The sequence below is a fragment of the Rhinoderma darwinii genome, chromosome 9 (assembly GCF_050947455.1).
Source record: "Rhinoderma darwinii isolate aRhiDar2 chromosome 9, aRhiDar2.hap1, whole genome shotgun sequence".
Classification (NCBI taxonomy): Eukaryota; Metazoa; Chordata; class Amphibia; order Anura; family Rhinodermatidae; genus Rhinoderma; species Rhinoderma darwinii.
In genome coordinates this window covers 90,238,579-90,255,235 of record NC_134695.1, presented here as the reverse complement: position 1 = coordinate 90,255,235, position 16,657 = coordinate 90,238,579, and the positions used below count along the sequence as shown (strand labels likewise).

General features: G+C 41.7%; 1 protein-coding gene and 1 long non-coding RNA gene across 13 annotated transcripts in view; one reads left to right on the top strand and one right to left on the bottom strand.

Annotated features, from left to right (window-relative positions):
• LOC142661160 (BTB/POZ domain-containing protein kctd15) overlaps nt 1-16,657 on the bottom strand; it is a 372,733-nt gene that overhangs the window by 28,784 nt on the left and 327,292 nt on the right. The window contains exon 1 of one of the 5 annotated variants that reach the window (XM_075838458.1): nt 3,211-3,640. The exons of 2 other annotated variants lie outside the window; for them this stretch is intronic. Coding sequence is in view for 1 of the 3 variants with exons in the window: in XM_075838457.1 (XP_075694572.1) it covers nt 528-590 (63 nt within the window). In the remaining 2 variants the exon portion in view is untranslated. Of the gene's footprint in view, nt 1-527; nt 608-3,080; nt 3,165-3,210; nt 3,641-16,657 lie in introns of those variants that run through there. 2 more of the 5 variants (XM_075838459.1, XM_075838457.1) reach the window with 2 other exon arrangements.
• LOC142661161 (uncharacterized) overlaps nt 1-16,657 on the top strand; it is a 354,813-nt gene that overhangs the window by 212,402 nt on the left and 125,754 nt on the right. For 6 of the 8 annotated variants that reach the window (XR_012850656.1, XR_012850659.1, XR_012850657.1 and 3 more), the window contains one exon: nt 13,382-13,404. This is a non-coding gene — a long non-coding RNA (uncharacterized LOC142661161). Of the gene's footprint in view, nt 1-13,381; nt 13,542-16,657 lie in introns of all 8 variants that reach the window. The other 2 variants (XR_012850662.1, XR_012850658.1) reach the window with 1 other exon arrangement.

Below are 16,657 nucleotides of genomic sequence, written 5' to 3'. Positions count from 1 at the left end.
AGCAATATATTGATACAACGTTGATATTTTAGATTGCTCTTCTGGTCAGGGCCACCTCCACCTTCCATTTATATCATTTTGACCTGTTGTGACCCATTAAAAGTACAATCAGACGTTCTAAATCAATCCATGAATTCATACAATCCATCAATCATGAATATTTCAAATGATTGATAGATAAACTGACTGCCACAGTGCACGTTATACTAAAGAGACTCCATACTATATCACATGTTGCTCATTACTCTGGAAAGGTCATTTACCTAAATAATTCACCAATCTAGATTAGAAATGGATAAGGCCATGTACAACTAATGGGTCATCTGCTACTCCACCTGTAGGCTGCACTGCTATAGGGCCTTACTATTCACCTCTAAAATTTGGGTGCAACATGCAAGAGACTTACATGGTTAAATAGAGAATTAATGAGCAAAAGTATCGACACTCCCCCCCTTGAATGTTGTAATATTACAAATGATTAAACAATAACTAAAATAAATCTAAATTAAAAAGATCATGTTACCCACTTTTCCTCTTCCTCTTCCAGAAGACATTGCGAAATTGGGCATCCCATGCATCTTGTAGACCATTTGGGGAAAGAAAAAGGGGATTGTTGGCAGTGCCAGTGTTTCTGCCTAGAGTGACTGTGTGCAGGTAGTTGTGCCTTTGAGTGGACCGTCCTAACTGATGCTCATCCTAGGGGGGGATATGCCAGGACTGACCAAAAGAATCTCCCACCTATAATAACATGTCATTGAGTCAAACACAGATGCTTGCTTACTTGCCCCCGGGAGTCAAGGGCCCCCACCTCCCTGGCTTAGAGTGGGTTAAACACAATTGCATTAGGAACCAGCAGCCTTAATTGTATAAAAAGGAGGGTGGTCTTATGCACAAATTGGGTGACGGCTGAACTCGCTGGGGGCAAAACCAATACCAGGTCTTCAAATAATGATGTTTTTTTATTTCTGGGTCTTGTTTTTCCCTCCTCCAGCACATTGAGTTTTATGAAAAGCCAGATTATCTTCCCCCTGTCTTTGTGGAAGTAGCTGCACAAATGTTGCTTGTAAAAGCTATTTGCCCATGTAAAGTGAAGCCATAGCACGCTCATTTACACACAAAATGACTCTGTGTCCCATTGTGCACACAGTTGTTTCGCTCTCTAGGGGTGATTAAACTTGCTATGTCGCTGCAGCTTGAGAAGATTTCAAGAAATCGTTTCTCCATGAAGTTGCCTCTTTGCTTAAGCTGTTATTTTAACCATAAAAGGTAAACAGAAGGCAATTTTTTTTTATTTTTTTTTGTCGGAGGGAGAGAGCGCTCCATTCAAGGCTTCGTGCCTGGGGCAAAAGCCCTACAGCAAGGAATGTTGAAAGAAGAGCGAAATAGAGAGAATAGTCCAGGGTGTTGTCTTCATAGCACAAAAGCCTACAGGAATACTCCTCATTTACTCCACACAAATGGATGATGCATTTAGATCCCACTTCAAAAGTCTAAGAAGTATTACTGGGCGTATGAAGTTTGTTCCCACCTCTGTACACGGCTGCAGGACCCTGGTAACTCATACTTCTACAGTCTGTGGAAACCATACAAAGGGACTGGCTGGGGGTGAAGGGTTTCTGAAATACCCCCAGAATCTATGAATAACTGTGGATTGCACAAACCTAGTAGTAAGACCAGGCAGAGAGAGATAAATGTGGCAACATCAAGTTCACAGTTGCTAAATATTATTAACATGATTGCAAAATATTTTTGAATAATGAAAGCGGGAGCATGAATGGGTTTAACCTCTACATTGCCTTAAGAGGGTTTCTCACTACATGAGTAGCGCAAAGTTTGAAGGGTCAGGGGTGATGCCACACCCCTACTTTTTGGAAATCGTAAGGCCAGCCAGAGATGCAAGTGCAATTCTGCCAATCCTACCGTCTGTAGTGACAATCTGTTTTTTGTGGACCAATGGAAAATTGTCCCATCTATTGGAGAAGTGTTGGGATTGACCCTTACACTGCCACATAGGAGGTTTCTCTGTCCACAGGAGAAATGGTAATGGTGACCTGAAGATGTTTAATAAGTTTTGTGAGCGGTTGTCCTAAGACAACTTTCCCAGGGTATGTAAGAGGGGAAGATAAATATGCAATTTTTATGTTTTTGAAATACAAAAATGTATGACATCGTCTTAAAAATTGTCATAATTCCCTAGATGTAGTCAATAATACACAACCATAGTGACGGTTGGTCTGTATGTGGCTGGAAGATAAATGCTTTCAACCTTTTGAAATCTCGAAATTTTCTCAGACATGCTAAATGTCACTAGTCATTATCACCAAAGTTTAAAAGTCAATAGATTATTTTGGTTACAATTAAAACAATTTTGAAATATGTAATACATTGTGTTATATTCTTCTGATAGATGCAACATTTTTACATCTGTGTACATAATAAATTGCATATATAAAACAATTCTATCTATCTATCTATCTATCTATCTATCTATCTATCTATCTATCTATCTATCTATCTATCTATCTATCTATCTATCTATCTATCTATCTATCTATCTATCTATCCACACATTATAACTATCCAAGTAACCACTTCAGCCCTTGAGATCAACCAAACAGCAGGGGACCCAATGACACAAGTCTTTGCAGGAAACTTTTGGACAGGAGGAAGTGGATGAAAACTCTCAGCTCCACTTGTCCCCCTTGTGTTTCACAACAGAAAAACCTGGACCAGTCAAAGCACTTATCCATATTCTTACCCCTACTGTCCTAAACATCGACACCACCAGAAAATCCCATGCCTCAAATAAAGCCACCAGCACCCCCCAACCTCCAATACAATTGAAAACAATACATAAAATATAATACAATACATGAAAGCGGATAGTACTTACTGCAGGCATCACACACACAGACTGACTGCTATACCCAATGCAGGATCAATGCATACACAAGACACCAGGATACCCCCACATGACACCCAGCTATGATTAGGGGTCTCCCCCTCCCCTTAATCTCCTGCCATACCACCTCCACCTCCCCAACATACAAGTACAATGCATTATAGTATTAGCGATATACCCCACATCCATCCTGCGAGGTTTAGAGACCCCGCGCATGTTGCTGGGGAGCCTGCAGCAGGAATCGGGGTGCTCCTGTGCCCCTTCGCTTCCAAGTCACTTTTTTCAGCAAGCCCTTCCTCCTCTCTTACCTTGATCCCGGCCAGATCTTTTCCTCCTCCTCCTCTTCTTCCCTGTGTGCCTTGTCTAGTCCCCGGAACAGTGCCCCCTCTGTCTCTCCTGGGCACCCCCTGGTCTCTGGTTCCACAATCCCCTCAAACCCCTTGTGCAGCCTGGAGACTAGAGAGGAAGGAGCCTGAGCTGCAGGAGAATGGAGAGGAGGAGAGAGATTGCGCTGCACACTCCTAGCTCTGGGCTTCCAAACGCCTCCAGGGCAAGGATCAGCTCCAATGAAGTGGCCCAGCTCTGCCCCCCCTTCCTGCCTTCTCTGAGAGGTGCCCCCCTCCGGTGCCAGCTGTGGGATAACGGTGTGTGTGTGTGCAGAGATCACCGGGCTCCTGCCAGGGCTTCAGCTTCAGCAGCAGCAGACAAGGCACAGGCAGAGAGAGGGAGAGAAAAAGCTGATTTTAATCATTGTCATTTCGTCTGATGTAATTTTTCCCCGGGCACTTTCAGCGAGGCATAAATTTTCAGTTCCCAAATAAGTAACACAGGGCACGTTTCTCACATCCTTTGACTTTGTGTGTTACAATTGCTACAGCTACACTAGAACTTGCTGCAAAACTTAATGTTTGGGGGGAGGGGGGTTGTGCTGTCTTGCTCTTTCTTTTTGCCTTTAACCTAAAGCCGACCGTAAACGCAATAAATAAACGTTACTATATTATCGGTGCGCCATCACAATTCCTTGGAATGATGCAAACAATTTTGCGCACTCTTGATGGTCATCTGCCGTAAAATTCACACCCAGTATAGTAATGGCTTCATCGCTTCTACATTCAATACTCACGACTTTGACGCATAGGTTACAAGATAGCGACTGGGGAAATATTAAAACTCGGCCGATACGTTTTCTAAACGGTTTAAATGATTTTAGTCGGTTGGATCAGATTGTATACATATTAATTATACATGTTATCGAAGTGGGGCCAATTATCGTTTGGGTAACAAGAGTCTTTAGCGCTATAGTCACCTTTTAAGCTTGCCATCAAAGTACCAAAAATGAGGCCGATAGGATAATTTGGCGCATTAAAAGGTCATTGAAAGCAATTTTATGTAGGAAACTTGAGATAGTAGCAAAATATCTGACTGTGTACATTTAAAGATGAACATAATAACGAATACATATTGAAACATTTGTCCGGATTAACCCTATGATATATTCATGCAGCAGGGTGGCTCCATGGTCAGCACTGGGGTCCTGGGTACGAATCCGACCAAGGACAACATCTGCATGGAGTTTGTATGTTCTCCCTGTGTTTGCAGGGGTTACCTCCCACACTCCAAAAACCTACAGAATTTAGATTGTGGGCCCCACTGGGGACAGTGAGTGATGGTCGCTTCTGTACAGCACTGCGGAATATGTTGGCGCTATATAAGTAAAATAAATAAATGTCTCGTTCACCCCATTTATAGCCCCATCATTGACCCCTCAAAAAATCCAGTTTTGTTTATTTACATTTTGGGCCGTTTAACGCTTTGCAACCTGAACCTTTTTTAGGCTCCCCTTAATCTGATACATCAATCCCTCAAGGGCGTTAACCATTCTTCCATTTCCTCATGTGACTTTATTAGCCTCATTCCCTCAGCTTAATTTTAAGAGGTCTATATTTACATTCCAGTCCCCCCCAAATTACCCTTTTCCCTTCCACCCCTAAGCTAATTTCCCCCCCACCACACGCACTCCCCCCCCCCTCCCCAAGTTCTCTTATTCAGCCTCTCTTCTGCTAATGGTTGGCATTAGACTTCCTCCAGGCCATTAATAGCAAATGACGTCTATAGACAGGCTTTGTGCTATTGCAAAATGCACCCTCTGTACTAGCCCCTGGCTAAACGCGCCATTTCAATTATAGAGCACGGCTAGCTGGAGATGTCTGCTATGAAGATCTCCCATGCAGATACTTCACATCCCCCCACCCTCCATCCCCGGCATCTTTGACAGGCTTTGTAGCCTCTGTTCTTTTGACAAGACATAACAAAAAAAATAAAAATAAGTTTCAATTAAAGCCCAAACTTTTGCACAGGGTCAAAGTGTCAGTTTGGGGACATTTGTGCCACCGGCCACAACACTATAGCATTCATCACCCTAATAAATAATATTACTATCCTAAAAGGAAATCTGATGCTGCAGAACCTCTTTTAAAGGAGAACTCTGCATTTCATAATGGTAAAATTTATAAAATGAGCTGCTATTAACATTCATATAAATCCCTGTAAATCTTTCTGGAGGGTCTTATAACTAGAAACATATGAAGTCAAGTAGTGATCATGGGGGCAGGGATTTTTTTGGACCGTCTGTCCTGTCATCTCATTGAAAAGCCTCAAAGTCAGCCTCCACGAGCCTAAAAAGGCTGATAACCAGGAACAGTAGATCACATTACTAGCAAACCGGCATTGACTTGAGGTTTAGTGTCCCTTTAAAGCTGAGCTGCCAGTCATTGTGATTTTGGATGGGGGTAATATTACCGTGCTAGCTAAGGCTTTTTGGTAGTCGCTACAATGACCGCAAACACGACAGACTAAGGGGGGTCATGGCCTCCAACCATCCTGCTAGCCAGACTATGCTTTCAGGGATTTCATATTGAGGAGTGGTTGCATTCTATGTCACTTACATCACTAATCTCCATTTAACATCTGGGGATGTGGCTTTGATATGTACAGTTTTCACTTTTTAAGCTTGTAGCAATAGTAACATCATAAAACTATGAACATCCCATTCCCAAATTTCTAGATCGTCAGCACCAACTAGTGTCAAAACCTTGCAAGTGCAACCGTTCTGCGTTCACCTCTCTCAGAAAGGTCAAGTGCTTTTGTTTTAAGGTTAGCAGGAGACAACGTCCCAGTTGTCACTTTTGTTTGGAATGACTGGGTGCTGGGATTAGTATAATGAATTTAATATTCCATATGCCTTTTGTTCCGGCGTATCACAAAGCTACAAAGAAACTTCATACAGTTCTTCCTATCCCCTTGGCAGGAATAAACAACTTTTTTTTCCTGGGGCGCTTTTTTTTTTGTTTTTGGAGTACGAACTCCAGCAGAAAAGGGAAATTTTCTCATTAAAGTTACATCCCCGCAGTTAGTTCAATTACTTGATATATGCAGAAGATGTTGTAAATTTAAAGATTTAAATAGCTTACAAAGATGCCAGGGGCTCCATCAGTTAATTTCCTTAATTTATGGATTTTTAACGCGGCTTTTGAAAATGAAAAGGAAAATGAGAAGTAGGTCATCTTAATGATTAGCATCCCACCCGCCAACACGTTGTTTTCAGGCGCAGTTATTATACAGGACAGGTAAACCGTACAGGTGATTCTCCCCAGAGACTGGGAGGCGTTGGTCAGGGATGATTGTATTTATTAGTAGATTCCGGTATATAGTGAGATTGGACGCCGGCATAGTTTAATGTAACACCTGCACGCTGACATTGTAGCTAAAATCTTCATTACTTATTCTGTTTGAGCTCTGGAGGGTGTGAAGAAAATTCAAAGTATTGTGTGATTGCGACTTGTAGAGCTCGGAGAATGGAAACTTACTATTCACCGGTAACTGTTGCATAAAATGACGTCTATACTGAAATAAAAAGGGTTTCCTGTAAAGCAGTAAGAGGGGAGGCATCTATTAAAGAGATTTCTTTCCCCCTGAAATCCATTCAGTTGACACTCAGGACAAAACTCATACACAGTGTTATTTCAAGTGCAGGGCCTGAGGGGTCGGAGCATGACCGATTCTTTTTTTGACCTTTTGTATGCGTCATGCTCCGCCCCCTCAGGCCCTGCACTAGGTAGAACACAGTGTTCAGTTTTGCCTAGTGTTCCTTTAAGTTATATATTGTTATTTAATTAATATATCTATTGCAGGGGTTGTCACCTAGCTCTTCCAGGGTCCTAATGCTAAATATGTCTACTTATACAGTGATGCAGGAGTGCAGGATGTATACCGGTATGTCTAGGCAGATTAAGGCCTAGTTCACACAGGTTTATTTTCAGGTAGAATAAAGGATCTGCCAGACACAACTTCTGTGTCGACGCCCATAGGTAATCAGTCTGCACCTGCTTCTATGTCTGCGAGACTGACTCCATCTTCCACCACCCAGGATGGCAGGCTTAGGAGTGGGAGAGCCTATCACAGCCTGGCCAGACGGAGCTAGCTCCCGCCCTCTGTCTATTTATACCTGCCTTTCCTGTTCCGCCTTTGCTTGTGATTCTTCTCTGTTGGTTTCCTGGCCCTGCTGCAGCTTCTTGAACTACTGATCCTCTGCTTGTGATTGACCTTGGCTTTTCTGACCACTCTTCTGCTCTGCGTTTTTGTACCTCGCTCTTCTCCTGGTTTGACTCGGCTCGTTCACCTCGCTTGTTGCTCACGGTGTTCCCGTGGGCAACTTCCCCATTTCCCTGGCTTCTTTGTACCCTTGTCTGTTTGTCTGTTGTGCACCTATTGAGTGTAGGGACCGTCGCCCAGTTGTACCCCGTCGCCTAGGGCGGGTCGTTGCAAGTAGGCAGGGACTGAGTGGCGGGTAGATTAGGGCTCACTTGTCTGTTTCCCTACCCCGACATTACATAATCACAAGCCCTCAAGGCAAGTCGGTGGTGTGGGTTGTAGTAGACCGCTTCAGTAAGATGTGCCACTTTGTGCCCCTCAAGAAACTACCCAATGCTAAGACGTTAGCTACCTTGTTTGTCAAACACATCCTGCGTCTCCATGGGGTCCCTGTCAATATTGTTTCTGACAGAGGGGTACAATTTGTTTCATTGTTTTGGAGAGCCTTCTGTAAAAAGTTGGAGATTGATCTGTCATTCTCCTCTGCCTTCCATCCTGAAACTAATGGCCAAACCGAGAGGACTAATCAGTCTCTAGAACAATATTTAAGGTGTTTTATCTCTGACTGTCAATATGATTGGGTCTCATTCATTCCCCTCGCCAAATTTTCCCTTAATAACCGGGTCAGTAACTCGTCAGGGGTCTCCCCCTTTTTCTGTAATTTTGGGTTTAATCCACCGTTCTCCTCCGTTTCACCTGGTAGTTCCAACAATCCCGAGGTAGATGTCGTTCATCGGGAACTGTGCACTGTCTGGGCCCAGGTTCAGAAGAACCTAGAGGAGTCCCAGAGCATACAAAAGACTCAGGCAGATAGAAGACGTTCTGCTAACCCCTTGTTTGTGGTCGGGGATCTGGTGTGGCTATCGTCAAAAAATTTGCGCCTTAAAGTCCCGTCCAAGAAGTTTGCTCCCCGGCTTATAGGGCCATACAAGGTCATTGAAGTCCTTAACCCTTTCTCCTTTCGACTGGAGTTGCCCCCGTCTTTTTGAGTACACAACGTGTTTCATGTCTCCCTCCTTAAACACTGCTCCCCGTCCTTGGCTCCCTCGAGGAAACCTCCGGTCCCTGTTCTCACCCCTGAGGGGGTAGAATTCGAGGTGGCCAAGATTGTGGACAGCAGGATGGTCCAAGGCTCCCTCCAGTACCTGGTCCATTGGAGGGGATACGGCCCTGAGGAGAGGACTTGGGTACCCGCCCGGGATGTTCACGCTGGGGTATTGCTCAGGAGGTTCCACCTTAGTTTCCCCAATAAACCAGGTACACCTAGAAAGGGTCCGGTGGCCCCTCATAAAAGGGGGGGTACTGTAAAGGATCTGCCAGACACAACTTCTGTGTCGACGCCCATAGGTAATCAGTCTGCACCTGCTTCTATGTCTGTGAAGGAATAAAAACAAAAAAACGGGTATCTTCCATGCGCTACTGATCGAGGTAGTCATCCATATCATCCAATATGTGAAAAGTCGGAGATTAGTCCGTGGAAAAAGGATTTATTTGAATATAACACGACTGTTTGACAATGAACAGTTTCAAAACCGGACCGGTTTCTTCCTCAGGTAACAATACAGATACGTAACAGGGTGGAGTGTCGGTTAAATAACCGATTAAAAGGTCAAGTGAGGACAAGAACTACCGGGTCGGGTACATAGATTAAACAGAGTTACATATCGAATAATACATATGATTACAAAACAATTTAAAATAAGTAAAACGATTAAAAGTGTGAGTTTGTGTAATGGTTAAAAACATAGTTACTTTTCATATTTTATAAAAGGGAAATATCTGATCATTATATAAAAACACTAAACAAAATAAAATCTATATGCACATATATATATAAATGTCATATACACATGTATTTTATCGGACATTGTTTAGTGTATATGACATTTATATATATATGTGCATATAGATTTTATTTTGTTTAGTGTTTTTATATAATGATCAGATATTTCCCTTTTATAAAATATGAAAAGTAACTATGTTTTTAACCATTACACAAACTCACACTTTTAATCGTTTTACTTATTTTAAATTGTTTTGTAATCATATGTATTATTCGATATGTAACTCTGTTTAATCTATGTACCCGACCCGGTAGTTCTTGTCCTCACTTGACCTTTTAATCGGTTATTTAACCGACACTCCACCCTGTTACGTATCTGTATTGTTACCTGAGGAAGAAACCGGTCCGGTTTTGAAACTGTTCATTGTCAAACAGTCGTGTTATATTCAAATAAATCCTTTTTCCACGGACTAATCTCCGACTTTTCACATATTGGATGATATGGATGACTACCTCGATCAGTAGCGCATGGAAGATACCCGTTTTTTTGTTTTTATTCCTTCATTTCCTTATTGAGACTTCATAGTCTAAGTTCTCAAATCGGGTCCTATGCTGCAAATCTGATCCTGACACCTGCATTGTGAAGCTGCCCACATCGTGGAGGCTATCGTATTTTGGAATTTGTTATACTGGATGTTATGCTCCCAGCATAACTGCACCAGGTGAGCCAATTTCAGTCTTTGTTCACACGCTGCTTACCACAGTGTCATGCACTATTGTGCGCTTTGTGTTTTTCTATCTCCTTCTATGTCTGTGAGACTGACTCAATCTTCCACCACCCAGGATGGCAGGCTTAGGAGTGGGAGAGCCTATCACAGCCTGGCCAGACGGAGCTAGCTCCCGCCCTCTGTCTATTTATACCTGCCTTTCCTGTTCCTCCTTTGCTTGTGATTCTTCTCTGTTGGTTTCCTGGCCCTGCTGCAGCTTCTTGAACTATTGATCCTCTGCTTGTGATTGACCTTGGCTTTTCTGACCACTCTTCTGCTCTGCGTTTTTGTACCTCGCTCTTCTCCTGGTTTGACTCGGCTCGTTCACCTCGCTTGTTGCTCACGGTGTTCCCGTGGGCAACTTCCCCATTTCCCTGGCTTCTTTGTACCCTTGTCTGTTTGTCTGTCGTGCACCTATTGAGTGTAGGGACCGTCGCCCAGTTGTACCCCGTCGCCTAGGGCGGGTCGTTGCAAGTAGGCAGGGACTGAGTGGCAGGTAGATTAGGGCTCACTTGTCTGTTTCCCTACCCCGACATTACAGGCGCTTTTTGCCCACAGCCATTGATGCCGCTGACAAAAAATGCAGTGAAAAACGCTTTCTCTGCCTTCCATTGATTTCAATGGGAGGTCATAGGCGGAGCAGTGGCAAGAAAGAACATGACGCTTTTTTTCCCCGCAAACGGCTGAAAGCCACCGCGGAAAAAAAATGCCTCTGCCTCCCATTGAAGTCAATGGGAGGCAGTTTTGGACATTCTTCAGCGCTTATTCACGAACCGGTTTCCGCTTCAGAATCAGCGCCAAAAGACTGTGTGAAATGGCCCTTACTTTTCAAAAGTCAACAACCCTAATGGATTTCAGAAACAGATTATAACTAAGAAACTGATTTATATTTACAGGTGATTTTGTTTTAAGGTGGAATTGATCTATAAATATGTATATGGAGTAAAATGACTTTATTCTTATGGTTAGCTTATAGATACAGAAATTACATATGCCTACAATGCTAGTTTTGTAGAAATTGCCAGGGAAGGATGACCTAATTCCAAATTTACATACTATAATTTTACTAGTATCTCCTTGCAAACTTATTTCAATGCAGGTTGTCTTTTATCACCAGTGGTGTGCAATCCAAAGAGGGTCAGGTCCCACAGTAGAGAGAGCCCATGATTTTCAGATATGCTATTACATGGCGCTTCTTTTGGAGTGGGTCTTAACACTGAGTTCTGTTATGGTCAGTTTCTTGGTAACCACAAAGTATTAAACTGTACCTATCTTTAGAATGTATTTATGATAAATAAGTCAGTAAGTAATACATGCAAATATACAAAACTTTGTAATATATCTTATTTGGGGTTAGTGGTATCTTCCTAACTTTCCAGCCACATGTAGATCCCCCCCCCCCTTCCTGCATGCAGGCTCTCTGTCAATGTACAGAAACCTCCTCTGTCACCAAAGAAATATCTAGTGTAAAACAGTAAACTGTCGACAGGGAGGAGGGGGATGCAGCTGCAGCATCTCGCTCAGGGTTTTAGTGGAAGTGTATGAGGTTATTCACACAAATGGCATAATGGACAGTATGACAGACTTTTTTTGTACAGCCGTTTTTTTAGTGGCCGTCACCCGGCTGCATTACATGGTACTTCTACGGGGCTATTCACACGGCCGTTTTTGTTTTTTTTAACGGACCGCGTGAACGACCCGGGAAAAATAGAGTATCACATATTTTTGCCCATTTTCACGGATCTCTCAGTTGATTAAAGTCTATAAGGGATCTGCGAAATTGGGTATCACACGGATGCAAAACAGCGTGAAAAACAGACGCGTTTCACGGCCGATTTGACATTGTCCGTGTGAATAAGCCCCATAAGTGGGAGAGAGCGGGCTGCTGTATGCGGCTCTCACGGTCATGGGCGTTGGGCCTAAGAAATTAACTCCTGTACAAACTAATTAATTAAATTAAATGTAAAAATAAAATAAAACATGTAGTAATAAATGAATTGGAAAATATTCTAACGTACAAATTAAAAAACATGAACACTTAGGTTAATGGTCAGATCTGATCCAATATTTTCTTCCAAGGAAATGGAACATGAGAGCCCTGAAACATTTTAACCATTGCTGGGCCCCTTCGTCTATTAAGGATTGTCATAGCTTGACCCTGCTTGTTGCAATTATGTAAAAATTTATGTTAGGTCAAGATGCTCTTTAAAGAGGTTCTCCGCTCTGGACAATCCCTTTTTCTTAGAAGGGTTCCCTGATAGTAAGCCGATCACAGATTGCACCATTGCTTAGACCCTCAGTGATCAGCTTTACTATGTGAAGGAAGAAGGCAGTTAGTGTTCATTTTCCCTGCAGCACCACCACAGGGGAAATTAATCATTTCATGGTGTCTATTGTAATCCATGGGCTGTCTGTGTAATGCATGAACATGCCGGGTCCGCCAGAGTAAGAGACACTCTTTGTAACAGCTCTCCGTGCTGGCTAATAGATGATGGTCCTGAATGAGTGGGGGTCCAATCTCTGGGATCTTTAGATTGAAGGGGCTGCAGCGCTGCTCAGTTAATGCAGCTGTGCAGCAGTTTTATACAACCCAGGTGTCCAGGAGCGCCGCTGTGCAGGGAAAAATAGTAAAGGGGTCACAGCATTAAAGCAGCGCTACAGCCCCTTTACTCTCCGCATCGATACGGCTCCCAGAGGTTGTACCCACACCGATCAGAAAGTGATTGTGTATCCTAGCAATATGCCATCACTTTATGAGACAGGAAAAAACAGTTCTACATAACATCCACCACACCACATCCAGAGAGGTATTTTTTGTTTTTTTTATTCCCTTATTTAAAAAAAAAAAAAAACTTTACAACCTTTAAAAATATTTTAGAGAAGTAAAATGTTGTTCTATTTGAAACATTTATGTTGTGACTAAAGTCTATAATATAGCAAGAATTCTACATCACAGTATTGATTTTCAAGAAAATGAATGTATTTTAAAAATGTCTTAACTAATTACAGTGAAAAGATTTTAGAAAATCTAAAGTTCAGCTCACCCTCCTTCAAAAATACTAAAATATATAATAAAAAAATAAAAAAATGAGTTTTTGCATATCTGTAATACATATGCATTGGCAGCACCTGAGGTCTTGCCTACATCTTTCCTTAGAAAAATGTGTTTTAAATGTAAATATAAATGAATATAATAACAGAAATATGTAGAAATCTCATCTGAAAAGCAGTCAAAGTTTTTAGTATTGATGTTCATTATTTAACATTTTATTCCACCAGATGAAAGTTCCATGATTTGCAAGGTACGTGTCAAGGACGGCTATATAAAAGGAATTCTTATTTATTCACAACTGCAAGACTAATTGCTTCACTTTGCCCGAAGGCCTAGAGATTGGTTTTAATATGGCACTTCAAAAGTATGCATAGAAGTACAGAGATAGTAAGTGTTATTGTTTAAGAGGGGAAAAAAAATCTCAATATGATATTTGTGACCCTGAAATGAAAAATCTATTTTATTGAGTGATGTGAAAATGTTTATCAGTGCTTTGTTTTAATATTCAGCCGTACCTTGAAGGTGAAATGTATTCTAATCTAATGAAAGGCAACAATTAAAATTGTAGAATTTAAGGACTGCGTCTTGTATTTATGGTTATTAGTTCCTTTTACGTAGATTGAAATCTGTATCAAATACAGTTTATCCTCTTTTTCTTTTGGATGGATATCATCATTTGATGAAGATCTGAAAGTTAGTGCGATGAACCCAAAAAAACGTAAATAATTTGCACTTTCGAAAGCAATATGTGGAATATCGCTGATTGATGCTAAGGCGCATTGGCATTGCATCTCATGGCATAGAATACATTTTCAATGCTGTGAAACTTTAATAAATGCCCAGTGATAGCCACAGGGACGGCCCCAAGGTTGTGCGACCTGTGCGGTCGCGTAGGGCCCAATAGTTGCCCTGAATAAGGGGGCACCATAGATGGCCTGGCACCTAAGACTTGTGACCACCACAAATCTTAAAGGGGATTTTTCATAATTGGTGGGGGACAGACCACTGGGACCCCCACCAATCACGAGAACGGGTTTACTTTGCCGTTCCTGGGAGCCTCATATAAATGGACCGGTACTGACCATGCTCGACCACCACTCCATTCATTTCTATGGGGCTGCCGAAGATAGCGCTTGGCAGCCCCACAGAAATGAATGGAGTGGTGGGCGAGCATGTGATTGGACCCCCATCGGCCAGATATTTATCACCTATCCTGTAGATGGGTAATAAATATTGATTATGGCAAAACCCTTTCAATATTGTATGGCAGTATTGTTGGATTACTGTATGGATGGAGATGTTATTTGGACACACTATGGTGGTATTAGTTGAGCACTATATGGCGGTATTTACTTAGGCTTTGTGTGGCACTGCTACATTGGCACTGTACAGTATATTATTTTTGCAGTGTATAGTGGTGCGGCACTGTATAGCGTTGTTATTTAGGCAACTGTTTGACCAATGTAGCACTGTAATTTGGGCACCATACTGTCACTTATAGTTATGTACAGTTTTGTATGGTTATTTGTACATCATATGGAAGAGGTGTCAACAAAGTACTAAACAGGGCATCTTTTAACATAAGGCCGGTCCTAGATAGCTAGAATTGACAAGAGGGATGGGTGTCATTGTACTGTAACCAATTAGGGCTAGTTCACACGGAGTAAGGACTTTTGAAGCAGATTTTTATGCCTACAAAATACTCAGTGTGAACAGGGCCTTATTGTGTAATTTGTGTTTACAAAATATGTTGTTTGTGTTGTTTTTTAATTGTTTCTTTCTAAATAGGATCTGTGAGGTGTAATCAATATTATCTTTCATTGTCCTCCTTGACCAACCCCTTTTATCATGGAATAATGAAAAGTTCTGTAACTTTCTAATATGCATTGTGGTTCAATTTCTAAGCATTCCCAATATTTTTACATGGCGGAGAATGGAAACATTCTGATAATGTCCAACTGACAGATGCAGGACTTGTTACAGTGTATTTGAGCTCTGCCTCTTGTAACAAACCCTGCACTTGTGTCAATTGGACATTACCAAGGCACTTTATTAGCCTCTGGAGGTAAACTAGAATGTTCACGTTCAATGACAAAAAGCAGAGATACAGATATACTGATGAGGATTTTAAAATACAAAGCGAATAAGAAAGTTCTAGGACTTTTCATTATACAAGGATTAAAGCGTACCTAACTTTTCAGGTGACTTTTTAGAATAATCCATATGTGCGTACATGAGGAATAACACTATTTCTGGCCATAATATGACTTGTATTATGCATTATTTAGCAGAATCCTGCTTTCCTATCTTTATCTATCACACATGTGTATATATATATATATATATATATATATATATATATATAAAAGCAGCAGCATGGGTGAGACTATACAGCAGTATTGAGCAGTGTAGCTGAGAATCCAGCACTGGGGTGACATAGAAATCTTACCAGCAAATCTTTATTTCTTACTCTGCTCCTCCTCCAGTCTCCATAGACTTGTATAGGCAGGCAGTGAAGTGACACACCACCACCTTCTGCAGTCTGTCTGTAACCAGGGACGGACTTTGCTTGACAACAGGAGGTGGACAGCAAATTACAGAAAGGTAGAAACCTAGTGGCAGTAGCTACACACAGAATTTGTATGGAAAAAAACCTTCATTTTTACAGTAAGTAAATTACAAAGTTGATCTATATCAGGTATACTATTAGATTAGCAATAAGTTGTTTGAAAAGTTCGTGTCCATTTAAGCTTTATTTAGATAAAACTGAAAACTCATTTAAAACTGTAACCGCATGACACAAAAACGAAACCATTGACTCACGGCTGACATATGGGCTTCACTTTTGATCACCTAAACTGGTATTCCCATCTCGAGCATTTATGGCATATGCCATAAATGCCTGATAGATGCAGGTCTCACCTCTGGGACCCTTACCTATTGGGAGAATAGGGGTTCGATGACCGTGGTCTCCATAATCGCCGTAGTCTCCATAGATTTCAATGGAAAGGTGGCTAAGCTTGCCCTCTCCTTTGAAGTCTATAGAAGTTACAGACAGAGCTGGGCACATCCTGCGGATATGACATGAATGCTTAAGATGAGAAGAACTCTTTAGTATCCTATAAATATTCGAAATTTGCACATTGAAATTTTGCCGTTTGTAGTTTTTCCTTTTATAAGTTTGAGATTGCACTACAATTTTTGTGTTACATACTGGACTATACATTCCAAAATATTTATACCTGGCAATGACGCACATATTATAGCTAAAGGGAAAGAGCATTACACGAAAAATAAAAAGTTGTCTCCTGTTCCTTTGCTCAAACAATTCCTTGTGCAATCAGCTTTTTTATGTCGAGATTGGCGCAGCTATCTTGGATTGCAGACATTCTCAGAATGGCCGCCTTCATAAAACGCTATTCAGCAGCTGGAAGCAAAGCAGGGTGTCGACGGTTCCCTCTAGCTCCAGACACATTGCCGAGGACATGATGTATCATATATGT